At 34.2% G+C, this 20,407-nt stretch overlaps 2 protein-coding genes across 3 annotated transcripts; one reads left to right on the forward strand and one right to left on the reverse strand.

Annotated features, from left to right (window-relative positions):
• Positions 1-1,031: 1,031 nt before the first annotated feature.
• Positions 1,032-10,524, reverse strand: LOC148308094 (uncharacterized). Of its 2 annotated transcripts, XM_088262238.1 has the most exons (8): positions 10,431-10,524; positions 9,984-10,157; positions 7,070-7,281; positions 6,034-6,190; positions 4,502-4,770; positions 3,508-3,723; positions 1,852-1,932; positions 1,335-1,466 (listed from the first exon to the last, which is right to left on the reverse strand). In XM_088262238.1, exons 1-7 carry the CDS (start codon positions 10,477-10,479, stop codon positions 1,879-1,881), a joined length of 1,131 nt encoding a protein of 376 aa, XP_088118364.1. In that variant the 5' UTR covers positions 10,480-10,524; the 3' UTR covers positions 1,335-1,466; positions 1,852-1,878. The 2 variants fall into 2 exon arrangements, with proteins under 2 accessions (XP_088118365.1, XP_088118364.1); XM_088262239.1 differs by having other exon boundaries at positions 1,032-1,932.
• A 1,895-nt stretch (positions 10,525-12,419) lies between these two features.
• LOC148308095 (synaptic vesicle glycoprotein 2A-like) lies at positions 12,420-20,255 on the forward strand. Its single transcript, XM_088262251.1, has 9 exons — positions 12,420-12,547; positions 13,016-13,177; positions 13,360-13,644; positions 14,066-14,307; positions 14,805-14,995; positions 16,006-16,246; positions 17,624-17,880; positions 19,156-19,283; positions 19,962-20,255. The coding sequence occupies exons 2-9, from the start codon at positions 13,036-13,038 to the stop codon at positions 20,114-20,116; spliced, it is 1,641 nt and encodes a 546-aa protein (XP_088118377.1). The 5' UTR covers positions 12,420-12,547; positions 13,016-13,035; the 3' UTR covers positions 20,117-20,255.
• The last annotated feature ends 152 nt before the right edge of the window (positions 20,256-20,407 follow it).

The following is a 20,407-nucleotide window of genomic DNA, read 5'->3' on the forward strand; positions in this document are numbered from 1 at the left end:
AAAAAATTACTTGTATTCTCATCTATTATGGGCATCTTCGCATACCGACTTCACGATTTGAATTTCAAAATAAAATCAAAGTAATGTTAATAAAATACACTTGTTAGGTCACAAAATCTCACCAAGAGGTTTGCCCCAAAGATTGTGCATTCATATTTAAAAATCAAAATCAACTAGTTATTTTGAATTTATTAATTTACTAAAAAAAAAAGTAATTAATCAAGTAAATTGTTTACAGGAATGTAAATTTAATGTAATGGTCAGCACGCTCGGCTTCCGTTCTGGAGGTCCCAGGTTCATTCCTAGGGGGGGTCAAATAAATTTAAGTGATTTTTTCACTCTAATATTTATTTAATATTACCCTGGACTGGTACCTGAAGCGGAGGGCTGTGTTAATGATCAAGATAACACTCTGTTTATATGATGCAGTGCCCTATGCACCATTGGGGTGTGGATAAGGGTTTGAATGAAATTTAATGTGGTGTAGTGGTTACATTACTGGTGATTTGACAACCTGGGTAGTCTGTATTCTCCGGTTGGACCATGACACAGTCCAACCTCTCAAGTCTAGAGCTTCCAATGAATCTATGGCGTCATGACGTTTTGTGTAACATATACCTCATTTACTAAGTACCTTGACCTTATTTAAGTCTCTCAATTTGAATGCATGTCGAGATATTTGCATCTTGAAACTCGCTGTAGAGTTCCAATATCAAAGTGGTAAAGATTCATGAATTTCTCTTTTATATATTTTAAATAATCTCGTTTACAGTAAGTAAAATGTCATATTTATAAAAATCGATAAAGGAGTCTATGTAAATACATATTATTACAAATGTATTACAGGGTACATTACATCAAAAGCTCCACTAAAATTATCAATATTCTATTAAATTTATTTAATAATAAAATAGTTGTTTCTATGTAAAAAATTATACATACATACATTTTTGGCATCTAGAGTACAGATATTTAGCCGACATTGAGCAATTAGCAAAAGTTACTTTTTTAAATATTTATTTTATTGTTAGTTTTTGTAAAACTACTCTAAGCCAAACGACTAGTTTACCACATTGACAATAATGAAGATTAAGTAACTGTTACATTTCGACAAGTCCTGGAGAATTTAGGAAAAGAATTTCAATAGAAATTCTTACAATACAAACTACAAAAATATTGCCATGAATACAATAAAAATACAGTTAATAACATAAAACATGAAATATATCAATTTCGGTGACTGATCCCATTGTATGGACACTTCATAATGCTTGAATTAGTTTTTTTTAACCTGTCCGGGAATATGGACGTAAATGAACGTCAAAAATTTTTTTTTTCATGTACAAAGAACCCACTCCCCAGAGAAAGTCGGACATCAATTTTTGTACTCACGGAAAGGTTAAAGAAAATCTTGTTTACAGACTGTGCAATTTTGTGTATATATTCAATGATGGATCGATTGGTACACATCGCTCACTCCTTTCAAGAACGTCATAAATCAAAAAACTTGATTTTTCAGGAGAACGTTTTTAAAGTTTAAAAATATAATACAATGTTTTAAAAATAAATATCAAGCCACATATTAAACTTTTTACTGTGCAACAGATCTTTTAGGTAAAACCTGAAGGTTCTTTCTCCATTTGAAAAATATTTAGTATATTTAAAAAAATAATTAAACATTACCTTTTCTTCAAAATGCAAAAACAACACTTTCTGCCCTGTAGCGGTAAATATTAAGTTAAAAATATGCGGCTTTTGCTGGGATATAGTACATTTTTTGGGCATTCCGAAAATACGCACAACTGAACATTGACAATTTTTGACTTATGACGTTCTTGAAAGGAGTGAGCGACATGTAGTTAGGAAAAGGATCACATATCACAGCATGAGACACTTGGGGAATACGCCCATCTCAATATAGTCGTCAATTACCTGAAAAATAATATTTAAAAAAATCAGGTTTGAGGATTGAAAGCATGAATCAAGGATAACACTCAGGCCCTAATGGATGGAAGTGAAACAAGGACTAAGTAAGGCACTAGGATGCGGAAATAATAGAAAATTTATTACACAATGTGGGGTACCACAGCCAAATATGTAGTTACATTATACTTATTTTTCATTGGGGGCATGTAATTGGGTACCACAGCCAAATATGTAGTTACATTATACTTAATTTATTATTAGATTAAAACCAATATTTTTTTTAGCTTTTCCACTTTTTTATTTGACCAGCGACCGGGTTTCGTCGTTACCGACATCATCAGACTGGTCCATCACCAGTCTGATGATGTCGGTAACGACGAAACCCGGTCGCTGGTCAAATAAAAAAGTGGAAAAGCTAAAAATATTGGTTTTAATCTAATAATAAATTAAAAATGCAATTCCATCACGAAGTGTCAGTGGATAATATAAATACATTTTACTTATTTTTCATTGGGGGCATGTAATTGGGTACCACAGCCAAATATGTAGTTACATTATACTTATTTTTCATTGGGGGCATGTAATTGCTGAATCAATGCTTTTTGAGACCTTTTGAATTATATTTTCTGAGTATTAACAGATTGTTTGCATGAAACGCTTAAAACCGTCTTTAAAGTAAAAATGTAAAATGTTAAATACATTGAATTTGACCATGGCACACCTGTATCTGGCTCACGGTACAGCAGTGTGCCACAGCACCCAGTTGTGGAGCACTGGAATATAGTATAGGAGCCATTGCAAAACGCTACTTACATATCTGTGAAAGTATGAATGACACATTTTTAGATCATGTGTAACACTATAGAGCAGTGGTTCTTAACCGGTGCCCCGCGGAGCACTGGTGCTGCGCGAGCTTGCTGCAAATGCTCCGGGAAATTATTAAAATTATAATTTAATATTGGATCATTAACTGTGCAATTTGAGTTGCAAATTTAATATCTAGATGGCAGCACCCTAGCAAAGTGAAGTTGTATGCACCTCACAACAGTGGTCAAGATATCTTTGATTCTGTATCTTCATACTTCATACTTCAAACAATCGAAAATATCATGGAAGTTATGTGTAGGAATTTGTACAGACGGTGCTCCCTTAATGGTAGGTTCATTGAAAGGATTTTTGACCCTTGATTTGTGAACCTTGGCTTAGCAATTTGGATGAAGAAATGAGATAGCTTTATCAAATATTAGACCTAATATGTGTCGCTGAAATTTGTAAAAGCCGACAAGCTACAGGGTCGCATCAAATAATTTACACCGCAAAAAGTTTCATTGGAGTATTTATGTATTTTTTTAAAAATAAATGTTATTTTTAACTTGTCCGTAATAAAATAATCAGTTTTATTTTTAATTAAATTTATCTGTGTATGTTTTTTGGATCTTTAGTTTTGGTGTACCGTGAATTTTCCTAATGCTCCTGACTTAAAAAGGTTCAGAACCACTGCTATAGAGAATCCAAGACAGTATGTAAAGGTTTAATCTACAAGAATAATGATGGTTATATAGTGAAAGTAATGGCACAGACCTCCCTCAGCTTGTCCTTGGTGGGGGCGGGCTGGTCGTGGTGGAAGCCGAGGGCCTGCAGCTTGGAGCCGTCGAGGTGCACGTGGCGGTTGAGCAGCAGCTCGGGGGTCATGGTGGGGTCCAGCGGGGTGTTCTGGATGCTGGAGGAGGAGCACGCCTGCGCCCAGGACGCTAGGTGCTTGTCATTCGCCTCCTCCACCACGGACGCCAGGTCAGTCTAGCCAAACATGCCAGTTCAACATCTGTATAAAGCCTATGTCTGTTTTCTCTATCATATCTCTCGAATGATACATATATTTTACAAAATAAAACTCAAACTTTGTTAGTGTAATGGTCAGCACGCTCGGCTACCATTCTGGAGGTCCCGGGTTCGATTCCCAGGGGGGGTCAAATAAATATAAGTGATTTTTTCACTGTAATATTTATTTAATATTACCCTAGACTGGTACCTGAAGCGGAGGGCTGATCACCTTTCCTTCATGTGTAAACGATCAAGATAACACTGCGTTTATATGAAGCAGTGCCCTTTGCACCATTGGGGTGCAGATAAGGGTTTTATTATTATTATTATCAAACAAATATTAGAGTGTAAAATCTCTAAATTTTTTTCACCCCCCTGGGAATCGAACCAGGGACCTCCAACACGGTAGCTAAACACGCTGAGTGATCACTTTACACACATGTAACATTCCCTAATTCTATCCATGTTTGGCAGCCACACTACTCAAATTCTTGGAACTTCTATATATGTGATCCACTTTCGAAACATTGTACTTGAATCACTAGAATTTCACTTCAGACATCTATGGGTGAGATGAAATGCCCCGTAAATGCCCAGACATCCACATTCTTCTTTATCTATGTTGAGATGTCAAAAAATAATTAGAAAAATAACTCCTATAATTGGAGATTATCCAGATTTCTGAGTATGTGGACATACTCAAAATGTTGGTTAGTAATTAATCAGCGCTCTTAAATCATGTTAAAATATCTACCTTAGCCAAGCTGGACATGGTAGTCCCCCAGTAGTCGTAGTTGATGTTGAAGATGTCGGAGATGAGGCTCGTGATGCAGCCCTGCGTGGAGTCAGCCTTGTCCACCAGGTTGTAGGTCTGGCCGCGGGCCTCTTCTCTCCCCACGAGGAACCAGATGGCCCGCGCCACGTCGCTCACTGCCACCGTGTTGAGCTTCAGGTCGGCCGTCCACATGAGCTTCATCATCTCCCCGAGTTGCTTGTAAACTGCGCCCACCAGCAGTCTAGGAGCTAACAATTGCATTTTAAAAACAGTATTAAAAAAAAAAACTATTCTATGCACACTTGATTACATGTGTCCACCAAATGCCACCTCACACCAGAGATGGTAAGAGGTGGCTTTGGTGGACACATTTGAGATCATACCCATTCCCCCATCTGTTATTTGGTCACAGGGTGGCAAAGTCATAAACCATGTTTAACCAGTTGCCAGACTATCCCGAGTGTGAATCGGGCTAGGAGTTTGTGTTGCATTGATGAGTCCGAGTGCTGCTCGGGCAAATCGTATTCCAACTTGGTGGTGTTGATTTGCCCGAGCTAAATATATTTATTTATTTGTTTTTATTGACTAACCCGAGCAGTGTTTGGGTAGTGCAGTTTCGAGTTGTTTGGTGATGATTTCCTGCACTGACGAATTTTCTCACCAAAATTTGACTGTTAAGTAGACTGTTAATATAGTGCAGTGGTTAGAGCATTTGGCTATCGTGTTGGAGGTTCCAAATTTGATTCCCACAGGGGGCAAAATAAATATACCGTATTTTACAGACTATAAGATGCATTTTTTTTCTTCAATACTTTCCCTCCAATATTCAGGTGCGTCTTATACTCGAAATGAATATTAAAATGTTCAGCGTTTGATATAAAATCCCCAGCAGCCTTAAAAATGGCAATATATTCGATGCCGCGTAATACCTATCTTGTATCTATTGGGAATCGTACAGTAAAAATTTAGTCCACCACAGAATCATTTTGTGCATTTGTAGTACACTGAAATTGTGTAATGCGATGTTTTCTAAGGCGAACATCACCCCACTCCAACAACATTCAATGAGGGCATGAATTTTTTTTTTTAATTTTCGTCTGGCTTTGCAATCTAATAATAAAAATAGTAAAATTTAATTTTCTTAAAAAAATTCTTAAAAATTCAGGTGAGTTCTATAGTCTGTAAAGTATGGTAAGTGATTTTTCCTCTACCTTACTATTGATCTCAGTTACACCCAGGCTTCCACGAATATGTGAACTCTTGTCTCTAAGGGACACTCCAGCTGACCATCTAAGCATTCACATTTCAGCAGTTTCTAGTTGCCTAGAGTAGGTGATATACATCGTCCAGTACTCAGAACCATAGAGGAGTATTATATAGCCATAGTGTATTCATCGCAATTGCAGAAAGGCAATTTGCGATTTTATTCAACTATAATTTTCTTTCAATTGCCTTTGTACCACATTTATGATTCAGATTATATGATTCAGTTATGATTCAGAAATACTTACTTAGACTTCTTCGATCACCCAAGCCATACACAACAGCAGGTCTCACAATAGTGTAGTTCAGTTCAGGAGCCATACTGTTCAGTTCCTCCTCCACTTGACTCTTCCACTTTGCCATATAGGTCCATGGCTCCAAGGGGCCATCCTCCCGATGCGGGGTCTGCGGGTAACAAGTTGCTTCATATAATTATCACACTGTTTTTGGGATACGCTCAAAAGCATTTTTTACATACTGTTGGCAGAGAGCGGGAGACGCCTTTAAGCATTCTATTTGCTTACTTCTGGTAGAACGTGAGAGATGCCAAAAAAACCTCGGAATATACAGATTAAAATTGGGTTTGCGGTTACTTGTGATTATTATACACGTACGACCCTAATTAGTATACTAATTGATGAAAAAACTGCCCAACAACAATGTGTTAATGAATAACTTAACATTGCAACAATTTGATACACAGCTCTATACACCACTGGATGCAGATAAGGGTAAGAAGAAGAAGAATTTGACTCTAATGGTGAAGACTGACCGGAGCATTTTGTCGTAACGTAACGTCGTAACATCGCTTGCGGTGAGCATGTTATGTTACGGCATTGCTGACAGGCCGCGATCAGTGCTTGTTTAGAACACAACTACTCGGTTGTGGCCTTGTGCTCAGTGTTGCCATATGCCAAAACAAAAAATCAAATCTGTATTAAATTTGTATAGAATCAATAACCCAAAATCTGAATGAATCTTTGCATTCCTAATCAAAATGTCGGACGACGAAGACATGATTCTTGGTTCTGTGATTTTAATAAATTACAGCTTACTCCAGATAAAGAAAAAAAAGATTCCCCACAGTTTGGGAATTTCCTGCAGATAGGCAACCATGGTACTGACCTAAAATTGCACCCGACTTCGGATGGAGCATTCTGAACAAGCGGCGAGCAGCTTGGCTCGCTGTACCCGCTATGCGAATGCAGTCCCCACCTTAATACAGCATTTTAAGACATTCAATTTTTTTGTCTTATTTCATGATAAATGATTTTGATAACCTACCTTTTCGCTGCTGAACATGCAGCCGGAGGTGACCTCAATGTACCGGCCGACTCGGAGCCTCGCGCACTCCTTGGCGCAGTTGAGACTCAGCGTCAGGATGCCCTCCTTGTACACGGGGTCCGTCTGCCCGGGCTTGGTCTCCCCGGCACAGTTGATGACGGCCTTCCATGTTGTGAAGTTTGGTCCCGGCTCTAGGGCGGCCGTGCATGACGCTACATTCCCCAATCATCGACAAATAATTAATCACAATTTAGGGAAAATTTATAATTCATATTTGAAGCAATAACATCGTGTAGCCATTTTATAATTAAAATATAACTTTGTTTTAAAATCACTAAAGTGTTTTTAACCTTCCAGCGGGCACGTTGAGAAATTTCTCTTGAGCAGGCGTGTGTCATAAATTTTACGTCGTGAAGTTTTCTGTATGTAAATTGGGTTTTCTTTATATAAATGTTATGAAATTGCTGTTATATATATATATATATATATATATATATATATATATATATATATATATATATATATATATATATTTCTCCTCTCCTCAGCTGGTCTGACATGTTTTCCTGTTAAAACACGTCTAAAATAAGTAAAAAATATATTTAGCAATAGAGAAAAAGATTTAAATGAAAAATAAATAGGAAAAATTGTTTATTTTCATATAAAATACATCAAATACACTTTCAGGGGTGATTTTTAAATTTGCGCTAAAAGGAAATTTCGAAGGAAGCGGAGGGCTTTCCTTCATGTGTTGACTATCAAGGTTACACAGCGTTTATATGATGCAAAGCCCTATGCAACATCGGGTGCAGATAAGGGTTTGAAGAAGATATTTGGGTAGGTGCTAGAGTGCGAAACTGAAGTCACGGGTTTGATTCCCGCCAATTGTACAATAAATTTAAGAAAGGTTAATTTTCAATTGGTCTATCCAGACCTATGTGTGTGATGTATTTTTCACATTTACCTCCCCTACCCTCAGTACCTTTAAAAATAAATGCTTTGCGGGTTGTTCCTTTGAAAAAAAATTTAACTATGAAACAAAAATGCTATCTTTTCATCATCTACTAGTAATCGTTGTTTACATCAGAATACAATTTTTTATTTTCTCCTAACTCCTAATTTGGAGTTACATCCTGGATCATATTATACATAAATTGGGAATCCCCACTTTGTTCATTATAATGTCCGTCACTGTGTTAGTAAAGTTGTGGTCATTTCAGCATTTAATTTTAATTAACAACTATCCCACATTCTTTCATTTTATTGTTTTAAAATAATACTATAATATAATAATAACCATGTCAATTTGAGTAACCAAGTCAAGAAATAACAATATTTTTATCATACTAAAAAAAAACTATTACTGTACATTATAATCTTCATTTGTGAATGCGAGTATATAATAATAATATATACTAAGTTCAAAGGATAATATTTATTATTGTGAGTGTATTGTTGAAAGGAAATCACGCCAGATAAGGAATGTTATAACGGACATACACTGCTTCTAAAACAGTTTTTAGATGAAATAAAATAAATTAAATTGTTAAAAAAAACACTGATGGGTAAATTTTTGCCTTTTATTCAGGATCCATTGACCAAACATTGTTTAAATTTAGAGATAAATATAACAATTTATTATTATTTATTTGAAGTTTTACTAAGTAAATACATACCACTATTTCTTAAAATCTATAGTGACACATGTTTCGATGCATTGCGCATCATTTTCAAACACCGTATTACACGATGTTTGAAAATGATGTGAAATGCATCGAAACTCGTGTCACAATTGATTTTAAGAAATAGTTGTATTTATTAAGTAAAACTTAAATTAAAAATGGATAGATTTTACCATAAAGTGAGTGCCAAATTGATTTATGTAATTATTTATTTTATCGGACACTGAAATAACAACAAAAAAACCGTAGATATTTCATCTCAAGTAGAGACACCTATAATACAAATGTAATGAATAATACATATCAATACGTATTTTACTTTTAACTAAGTAAGTGCCATGATAATAGTACCGATGAAAATTTCGTTAACTATCTAAAAATTGTTTAAATATATATTTTTTTTAAATACAAATATAAATAATACAAAATTAAATTAGTTATATAATATTTTATGTAAAATGGTGGTATACACATGAAACAAAAACATTATGATAACCAAAATATCTGGCTAAAAATTTTATATACCTCTCAGATCATGGTCTATCACTTCGTTCTTCCCAAGAAAGAACACTTTCCATTCCTCGCCATAAACATAATTATTATTCAGTAATTCCTTCTCTGTCCAAGCGGCCAGACTATGGAATGAATTACCTCTCCTTGTAAAAAATGCACCTTCTCTAATAACTTTTAAGAAACGTGTGAGACATTACTATTTATCATTAGAATCCTAACTGTCCATCAATCCTCCTCCCTAAGTTTTTCCCTCTACCTCTCCTTCCCTAAACTTCCTTTTTCCTTTGCCCTCCTTATTATCATCTTTTGTAAGTTATGTTTTTTTATATGTTAATTTGTAATTTATGTTTTTTTATGTTCAAGTACTATCTACCTTCTGATTGCAAACAGCTATACATATATATTGATACCATAGTATCAAACGTTTTCATCAATATCACTAGTCTGTTTTTGGTTGGTCGGAATATATTACTTTTTAGCGCGCCTATGTACTTATTTATTTTCTGTACATGAAGTTTAAATAAATAAATATGATTATTATTTACAACCAGTGGTATAAAAGCACAAAGTTATATTAATTAAAAATATTTCTTAAAATTAGTGTGGGTACCTTTATAATTTATAGGTAGATGGTTCAGTAGATTGCGCAATATTCTGATTAGTGGCTTACCGCATTATTAGACAAGACGATGAGTCATGAAAAGTAAAAGTGTTCTTACCAGGGTTAATGAGGTTTGCACTTCTAAACTCCACTTTGGCATTTTCAAATATTAGAGCATGTTTCTTGTTCAGCCACGCAGTTTGCGGGGGGACCTTATCAATGACACGAACACCGTCAACCAACTCGTTACTAATCAAGTATTCTACAAGGTTCCGACCGATGAAACCGCATCCTGTAAAAGTACCAATCATTCAACACAGAATAATTTAGTGATCAATAATAATAATATATTATAAATAATAAATATATACAGCTTTTTATTCAGGTCACGTACTCTACAGTATCCTAATAAGCTTAAAAATCCGTTAAATCGAGCAGACAGAGAAAAATCATCGCAATCCCCGACGATTTAAACGGACATATAAAGTGGTCTGAGCCTTGGAAAGTATACAAATAGTTTAAAAAATAAGTTATATTTTTAAAACGTAATTGAAAATACAATTACCTCCTAGAACGGCCACCCAAGTCATATTATCGCCGGCCTCCTGAGCCATGCCTCTGTCCACCCTCTGTCAGTTATCGGTTGTCATTCAAATTACACGGACAAAAAATAAAACGTAAAAATATATTTCTGACGTTTTGTGATCTGTGGTTTGATTATATGGCTGTTCAATGATATAATTTTTGAAGGTAGGAACCGATTAGTGGGTATTTTTGCATGGGGTGTACCTATTTTTATTTTCAGCTTTGGTGCAGCAATAAGTAGCCCAGGTTGGCATACTACGACTTTGATTGCTGCTCTAGGAGGTAATTGTATTTTTATTTGCGTTATAAAAATTTAAAAAAAAAAATCTAGCACATATTTATTACGCACAAGATTTCAAATTCGAACTTGGCTGGTTAAACAATAATGCTTCCATAACTTGAAACATGCCCCCAAGCTAATATTCTTGGTAGGTCTTCCATTATCACTAAGGTAATGGTAAAACTCTTAGGCACTTTTAAAACTCTTAGGCACTTTTAAAACTCTTAGTCTGAAATAAGATATTTTAGATTTTTTTAAAGTAAAATTCAATCGATTACAAAATACCATCGCATTTTATAAAAATGCTAAAGTCATTTTAACTGCTGACAATGCCCTAAGAAGGCGAAACAATTGTTTTTATGTTTAAAAAAAAATGCAACTTAGTATACCCTAAAAATCAGTGTTTGATTTTAATATTTAAAATATAACAAAATGGGCTTCATATACAACATTCTACATTCGTAATAGGTCAGTAATCAGTAATAATATTTTAGTAAAATCGTTTTCGAATATACAACTCAAACAGAAAGTGTCGAGCTAAAAATAATATACCTGTACATTCACCTTTATGTACTTTCAATAAGATGTTTACTCTTCCATCATAAAGGCGGTGTTTCTGGGATAATTGGACAACCCCCCTTCTAATTAAGTTTACACTCCTCCATGTCAAATGTTGACCAACCCTAATTTCAGCAATTAGGGAAACAATTTATGTCCATATTTCTTTTTAGAGTGGTTTCTTCAAATAATGACTGGAAGCCCAAATTCAGAATACAAGTAGCTTGCATTGAGATCGGATCACAAAAAATATTTTCACCAAAATATTAGTTTTTCTATGTTCATTATATTTTTATAAAAACATTTTTAATATGGGGTCAAAGAGAAAGAAGTTTGGTAAGAAAGCTTTAGGTTATTTAGTGTGAAATCATATTTGTAATTATTAGGAATTTCATTTATAATTAAAAATTAACTAATCACCACACTGCTTCCCATAGGGATAGGTAGAGAGAATATATCGCCAATCTATGTTGTTTTAATTTCTTACATGCTTGGCGTCTTCCTTGAATGTACATGCGTGCCGATTGCTCTGGCTTCCAACCTGTCCACTCGCAAGGATTTGGTGTATTCAATCATGCCATGTCTTTTTCGGCTTTCCTTGGCTTTTACTTCTATGTACATTGTATTTCATGCATGCTCCACACGCCCAAACCATCCAAACATTTGTATATTCATATTGTATACTTACATTATTTCCGTATTGCACTGTTCAGACATCTATCATTTAAAATTTTGCCACACATAAGCTTAAGCGATTGTATTTTAAATGCATTCAATTTGCTTTAATTTTTTTTCTATTAACCACATGTTCCCTTCCATACATTAGAGTTAGTACCAGGACCCTATTGTGGATAGCTGGTTCAGCTGATTTCGTTTCTCCAACAGATGATGCATCTTTCCGTCCCTTGAAATTTTATAATTTACGATAGTACAAAACAAAAACATTCTTATCTTTATCATGTCCTTTTTTTATAAAAAAATAAACAGATGTAGTTTACAATATCTAAATATTAACTTTTCCCCCTCTAACTGAAATTTTGTACATATCTATTAATAATTCCAAAGAGTGGCTATTCTATTCTGGGCCCATATTTTATCCTTAAAAAATATTTTATGTGTATGATTCATTAATATCAAGTTAACAAATAATGAATTATTATTTTCAGAAGTAAAATCAAATACATTTGAAGAAATAAACGTAAACGAACAGTACATAACTATTGACTTTAGTAATTATGAAGCATCGTTGGATCTAACAGGTGTGTCAATAATTTTAATTATCTATTAATTGTTTATATTTTAATATGCATTGTAAAATTTTCATGAAACATAATTTAGAGTTTTATCTTTTTCTTGACTTTTTATCTGCCAGGTAATTAATAAATAATATAAATAAAATGATTGCTAAATAATAAAACAAAAGCATATTTTGGTATGTCATGATTATCCTAAGGAATGTTCATCAAGTTGTAATATTAACACTGTCAAAAACACTTGGCTTGGCTAGAAAAATTAATAGGAAAGTTGTACATTTAAACATGGAAATTTTGAACTACCAGAAATATGATATGTTGGTGATATAAATACGGTTGTGGCGGTTAAAGAGTTAAGAGCTGTAAGACAGTAGAAATATGAGAACAGATTACAAATGTAATGCAATACCTGCAGGTATTTATTACAAAAAAAGTGAAAATCATATATAGTTTAAAAAAATTCAACTGTTATAGGAGATGGAACATTCAGTCACATGGTTTTATCGGCGTGTGCCTTTGGACTCTTGGCTGTGGGATTTCAAAATGGCGTTACTGCATATCTGCTTCCATCAGCTAAATGTGATTTGGAAATCACAACCAATCAAATCGGATTTATTAATGTTGCATTTATGATAGGTAAAAATTTATACTACTATGTACCACTGTCTGCCTCCGTAGTGTAATGGTCAGCATGCTCGGCTACCGTACTGGAGGTCCCGAGTGTAATTCCCATGGGGGGTCTAATTAATAAAAGTGATTTTTTCATCAATAACAATATATTAATTTCATTAAAAAAAAATAATTGCCTTTAATTTTAGGCGGAATATCTAGTGCCTGTATATGGGGTTTGGCGGCAGACATGTTGGGAAGACAAAAGATACTCTTAATAACATTTATTGCGGACTCGTTAGTAACAGTTGCGTCAGCATTATCTCAGGATTACAGCATGCTATTAATAATGCGCTTCTTCAACGGATTTTTTATCGGTGGACCTGGCTGTCTCATATTTACTTACCTTGGAGACATGATACCGATAAAAAAAAGAACCAAGTACATCTGTTATATTGGGTTTTGTTTTATACTGTCGTGGATTTTTTTACCCGGTAAGAAATACATATTTTAAATCTTCTTTTAAATTTTGTTAATTGGACCGTTTTAGACAATTTCACCCAGGAGCTCATCATTCACAAACAATGAAAATTTAAAAAAACTCTTATATTGATTTAATACTACCCTGGACTAGTACCTGAAGTGCAGGATTAATCATTTTGGCTTCGTATAATTTACAATCAATTTAACATTGTGTCGATTTGATTCAGTGCCCTATTCACCACTGGGTGCAGCAGTTTTCTTTAGCTTTGCAGCTCAAATATATGGTATATGATTGAACAAATGGCTCGGGTTCAGATTTTTGAATTGTTAGCTATTTTTAGCTAAGTTATGACTGTTGAATAGTGATGTGCAATGATTATTAACATGTAGATTTATAGTTACACTGTTCACGCAATTATTTACAATTTCTAGCACTGGCATTTCTAATAATGCCACTGAGATTCCGTATCCACATTCCTGGCAATGTTAAGTTCAATTCCTGGAGATTATACCTGCTGCTGTCTGCTATTCCCAGTGTCGTATCAGTATTTCTATTTTCCAAACTGCCCGAGAGTCCTAGACTACTGCTAGCCAATAAACAAAAGCAAGAAGCGTTGGATGTCTTGAAATCCATGTTTAGTATTAACACTGGAAGATCAGACAAAGAATATTTGGTAAGAAAAAATATTAATTTGCCATTTTCATTTAAATTTCACTATTTATTCATAGTACAATTTACAATTACTCTTAATAAATTCATCCATAATATTATCGTTCCATAACAAATAAATATATATAAATTTAAATATTGAGGTGTTTCAGAAATGTACCCATAGGGTAAAGAGTTTAAGTATATTTTAATTTATGTATTAATTTTTAAATCAACCACAGATTTTTGACAAACGCCAAATCAACAAATAAATGAGTTTAAGTGTTTTTACACTCTCTGCAATGGTGTGTTATCGATTTTGCTACCTTTTTCACATTTAAAATCAAAAACTTATAGCCAGATGTGATGCGAGTAGAATAAGATCGACATATGTAAGGCTGATATAATTAATTGAAGTGAACTTTTAAATTCATTTTTAAAAAAAATATCACCCTCAGCAGTTGATTGTTTTTGTACATTATTAGGAATATTAAATAATAAGTCATGTGATTATTTTTACAGGTCATACACGCACTTAACTGTCCGGGAATCAACAACGAAGCACCTATTAAAAAAACGGGTATCCGTGTGAATGGGGGAAGAGCGAGCCGACTGGTAAAAAACTTACTACTACAAATATTAGCAATATTCAGGAAGCCGTACACATTTAAGGCTTTGATGCTGATGTTCATATTTTTTGCTAATATGTTTGGGTACGTAACAAAAAAACTTAATTTAATATCTTGCATTTTTTTGTGCAACCTTTTAAAATGAAAATTTAAAGTGCGTATGATCAGTATTTGGGTAAATGTACTAACGGAGCAAGGGGTCTGTCGCACAAAGCTTAGTGGAAAATTGGTTTTCTTCTTCATCGTCTTGCTCAATGCTGAGAGTAGTGGTCTCCAGGAATGTACTACTACTGTTGTCTATGGAAATAAATATATAAAAAATTTGAATATGATTTTATGCTAATACAACTTTTATTATTTGGTATTCATACAACTCACAATTTTAATATTCTTTTGAAAGAAATTGTGGATAACATTGGTGTACTATTATGTATTACTGTAATCAATATACTTAATCTATATAAATAAAAATGTAAATATTACTTTGTTCTTAAATGTTCTAAGGCTATTCACCGAAGGACTTGAAATTTTGACATAACGTTATATTTAAATATGCACATGTTTAACACCTTAAGGGCGTTTTTCCACTACACGGAATTTTACCTTCCGGCACGTCAGTTAGCGCTTTAAAATGATGATTGGCTTGGATTGGCTTGTGCTTTTGTCCATCTTTCTTCGGATCGGAGCTCTTGATCGGTGCGTGAACACGTTACGCGTCAATTTGATCACGCTAAACTGTCGTAGTCGCTTTCATTTTTCAAAACCGGACTGCCGGACGGTGAAATTCCGGGTATTGGACAAGCGCCCATACCAGTTATTTTTACCTGTGAAAGATAAAAACAAGCTTTTTTGGAAAAACAACTTTTTCGACCGCAATGTTAGCACCATCTGTTGAACGTAACAGCAACACACCCAATACTAAACATTGCTCATGGCAGACAGCATGCTTCTTGACAGCCGATTAAATATTTTATACCCATAAGCATTACAAAATTAAGCATATCAGAAATGTGGTGCTTTCTTTCCCATCTAACCAGACTAAGCCACAGCAATGCCAGGGTATAGCTGGTTAATTATATATTTTTTTATTGCAGGTGCTATGGCTTTGGATTATGGATTCCCGAATTATTGTCCCGATTCCACAAACACAGTGACATGAACGTGAATTCTGATATAACAGTATGCGAACTGACCAACTATGAAACAGCATTAAGACTGAATGTGACAGATGCACATTATAGTTATAACGACACCAGTTTCATGGATTTTGATTATTATGACAAATCTGTAGACGTACCCAAAGTTATGCAATGTGAAGGAAAAATGGATTACCAGGTGGATTATTTATTTAGATAACATTATTTGTGCTTTTCCTCTTTTGAATATACCACCATGACCAAAAAGTTCCTGGAATCACCACAGTGTGGCGTTCTCAGTCACCTGATTTGAGTTCTCTTTTTTTTCTTAGGTTACCACTTCTATCTGTCATTGACATTCTGTGAAATTTTCAGCTTGATAGCTTGCTTGATATTTGTAAAAGTGACGCTGTATTGAGTACATCTGCAATTGTGCGTTTTAAAAAAAAATTGCCTGCATGTGGTATGAGCAGATTGGGCAAAGGGTAATAAAATGGAAATTGAAAGAAAATTTTGACATAAGTATAATCTGTTTACTCTTAACGCGCGGTTGGTAGTCTGTGACACCTTTGATAATACTCACCATGCATTTGGCACACAGTTTGTGACCTGAAATCCAAACATCAATTTCTCTGGACCCAGTGTTGACATCATACTGCAATTCGGTTTAAAATGTAGCTAATTTTTAAAACTAGAGGCACCTGTAGAAATAATACATAGTAAAAAAAATCATTTCCTATAGTTAAATGATAAAATTGAGCTGAGATAATCTTGGTGGATGTCATAAATATAATAATTGGACATAATTTTTAAATTTCTTACCTAGAAAAAAAAATCCTTTAACTACCCTTATTAATTCCTCTCCTTTCCTTCTCCTTCCTGCTAAATTGTTTATTTTTATATAATACCCTTTTTTCTGTTTAATCTCTGAATGTTTTTTAATAGTTTTATAACATAAATGTGGAATTGTTTAATTGGCTTTTTTTTAATGTAACTATTTTTTGTTAATGTAATGTAATGTTTTTATTGTTAATGTAACTATTTTTTATTATATCATTTTTTATATGTAAGCTGTACAATTCCCGGATAAATAAAAAAAAAAAAAAAAAAAAAAATTATCTGCATTTCGCCAGATATAATTTCACATTTTTGATATTTAAACATACATAGATGAAAAAGAATAATAAAAGCTTTCCTCGATCCAACATAGATGGCTGTTGTGAACTCATGTGAACTGTGTCACAAGATCGATCAATACATCTGAGAGTTTGCGTTTACAAAAATTTGATTAGTGTGGTTGTCAATCATGGGTAGAATTAGTGAACGTAGCATGTGTGTAAAGTGATCACTTAACCAGTCTATGACAGGTTATAAGTCCTATAAATACCCGGACTTCCATATTCTTTTTTATCTACATTGAGATGTCAAAAATGTAAACAAAACTCCCGGTGGAGATAATCTAGATTTGTGCGTATTTAGACACACTCAAAATGTTATAGTTGTATTTTATATTTTTTCGCTAGGCATATATGAACGGCCATAAAAATGTAATTTGTGGATTATTTATTCCATTCAGGCATTCAAGGACACAATGGCAATTGGCATGGCTTGCTTGTTGTACAATATCCTATCTGTGATGGTGTCAGGTTTGGTGAGTGTCAAGGTCCTGCCGGCAGCATCTCTCGCCATAGCTGGGGCGGCTGCCATCACCTTCCCCTGGGTGCAGTCTCCAGGGTTCTGCCTCCTGGCAGCCAGTGTGTTTCAGTCTGCCATGATTACCGGGAATATCGTCATAGTTGGGTTGGTTATGGACGCTTTTCCATCCAACATTAGGTATTATTTTTAGACAGTATTCAAAATCTTACTACATAAATTCTATTGATATCAATTTATAATACAATATAACCCCGGAAATCCGAAATCCGAACAAGATATTGAAGAAAAACATTTGCAGAAAAACATTTAAAAGACTGAAGAACACATTTATTAATACATAAAATTATTATATAAAATTTAATTTAATTTCTTATTTTATTAAAAGTATTGCAACTCAAGTACTGTAACATTAGATTGAAATGTAAAAGGCGCATACAACGTAATTACTGCAGTGTATTATGTACGCAGTGTCCGCCTTCGTAGTGTAATGGTCAGCACGCTCGGCTACCGTTCTGGAGGTCCCGGGTTCGATTCCTAGGGGGGGGGGTCAAATAAATATAAGTGATTTTTTCACTGTAATATTTATTCAATATTACCCTGGACTGGTACCTGAAGCGGAGGGCTGATCACCTTTCCTTCATGTGTAAACGATCAAGATAACACTGCGTTTATATGAAGCAGTGCCCTATGCACCATTGGGGTGCAGATAAGGGTTTTAAAAAAAATATATGTACTGTATTACAAAATTTCTCGTCTAATCTGAACATTTGCAAATCTGAAGAGGTCACAGCCCCAATTAGTTCCACTGTATTTCAGCTTATTAACATTTTGTGAGATACTTTATCTTCTAAATATGTACAAGACTTTAGTCCTACTGTCATTGGCTGATTTATTTGATCAGTTTAAATACTGAACTCTATTATTTCATAGAAATTTAGAGACACCGATAGAATCTCGCACATAGATAGGTTTATCATATAAATATAATTTTTAAATTCAAAGTAAATATGGCACGATCAGGTATGCCAAATACTTGAAAGTGGTCAGGTTAGGAGTCGTAACAATCGGCGGGTATGTATGAGGAGATGCATGAACGTGGAAGAGGCGAAGAATGTTTGCAAGGACAGAGTGGTGTGGCGCTCTATTCTCTCTGCCTACCCCTGCGGGGAAGCGGCGTGATGGTTAGTTAGTTAGTTTTTTTTTTAGGTCTGTGGTTCGATTCCCTACTCTGTCGCAACCTGACTTCTATTTACTAAAACAGCAGGCATTATTCTTCAGACAGACTGTTAGTGGTCCCTAAATGGCAGATTTCTTGAGTAGTATCCCAACATAGTCAGTCAACTAGCCATTCAATTCTTCAATAATAAATATTTAAAAATAACTAAGATGATATGATGTATTACAGTCCGAATCTCCGCAGAATGTACTATGTAACAATATCTAAATTTGCAGTTCGATGGCAGTCTGCATTGCAACAATGGCCGGTAGAATGGGCTCCATTTGCAGTAACCTGTTTTTTGGATCTTTTATGGATTATTCTTGCCAAATACCAATTTTCTTGGTAGCCACACTCTCAATAGGTAATAAATAGAATTTTTTTCCAACAATTTTAAAATACTAGAAACATTATTCATCTCCAACCAAATTATCATCACGTCGCACACACACATCTGTGAGTACCTATAGTGCATAGCGCTCGGTTTTCCAGGACCCAAAACTTAATCTTCTATTTCTCAGAATAGAGTAACATATTAAGATCGTAATTATATTACCTTAAAGCGTAGCGAACTCTTCATACTGTTGACACATGGAGAAAAAGTCCTTTCATACAGTTAACATGTCACAGAGTGAAGTTCTGCTGACAAAACTGTGTCTGAGGAGTGAGTTTTTTTAATGTATATTAAAATTACCCATGTGTTTTTATCATAGGTTTTTTTTACAGTGTTATTACAATGACGTCACACAAACATTGTTTTAAGTAAAATGTGGGTAAAACAGAAAAATAATCAAGTGTGGTTTAGTGTTTGATTACAGCCACAGATGGCACTGCAAGTACCATTTTAGGAATAAATATCACTGGGCTTTAGTTATGGTTATGTACGCCCATACGCTCCTTTCATACGGCCATACTACTGGACAGGTTAAATGATAAATTTGGGCTATGATAATCTCGGCAGCCACTGTATCTGGCTTGCACTGTAAATTAAATTTAAAAGGAGAGATGATAAAACTTAATATTTTTGTTGTTCTACTTTAAGGTGGAGCCATTCTGGTTTTCTTTGTAAAAAGCAGCGACCATGAAGATGACTTTAAAGGGAGAAATGAAACAGATAATATGAAAATGGGAACTATTGAAGGATACAAAGATTGCAATGTTAACATTGATTTAAACCAAATAACGGAGCACATTTGAATGACATTTTAGATGCGACTATTATTGTAATAAGTTGAAAATTTAGTAACGCTTACACATTTTCATAAAAATAGTAATTTCTGTAAATCAGGGTAGAAACAGAATTTTGTTTTCTTTTACCACATATCACAAAGTATTTGAAATTTGCCCATTACTGATAATATTTTTTACTCCCTTTTTGAATATTTTAAATGTTATCTTTAACTTTGATCAATGCAGACACTAAATGTTTTCATTTATAATTATCAATCAATTACTAGAAAACATTAATAACTGCATTTTGTCATATTT

The sequence above is a fragment of the Brachycentrus maculatus genome, unplaced genomic scaffold (assembly GCF_059751285.1).
Source record: "Brachycentrus maculatus isolate JH-2025_06_01 unplaced genomic scaffold, ASM5975128v1 h1tg000176l, whole genome shotgun sequence".
Classification (NCBI taxonomy): domain Eukaryota; kingdom Metazoa; phylum Arthropoda; class Insecta; order Trichoptera; family Brachycentridae; genus Brachycentrus; species Brachycentrus maculatus.

What these genes read in the sequence shown, in the direction of transcription:
- LOC148308094 (XM_088262239.1), bottom strand. Translation starts at nt 10,479, where the DNA reads ATGGCTCAGGAGGCCGGCGATAATATGACTTGGGTGGCCGTTCTAGGA. An exon ending in TTGGGTGGCCGTTCTAGGAG is followed by an intron (nt 10,158 to 10,430) that starts GTAATTGTATTT and finishes GTACTTTTACAG; the next exon opens with GATGCGGTTTCATCGGTCGG. An exon ending in TGCAAACCTCATTAACCCTG is followed by an intron (nt 7,282 to 9,983) that starts GTAAGAACACTT and finishes TGGGGAATGTAG; the next exon opens with CGTCATGCACGGCCGCCCTA.
- LOC148308095 (XM_088262251.1), top strand. Translation starts at nt 13,036, where the DNA reads ATGGTTTTATCGGCGTGTGCCTTTGGACTCTTGGCTGTGGGATTTCAA. An exon ending in GTCGTGGATTTTTTTACCCG is followed by an intron (nt 13,645 to 14,065) that starts GTAAGAAATACA and finishes TACAATTTCTAG; the next exon opens with CACTGGCATTTCTAATAATG. An exon ending in GCTTTTCCATCCAACATTAG is followed by an intron (nt 17,881 to 19,155) that starts GTATTATTTTTA and finishes CTAAATTTGCAG; the next exon opens with TTCGATGGCAGTCTGCATTG.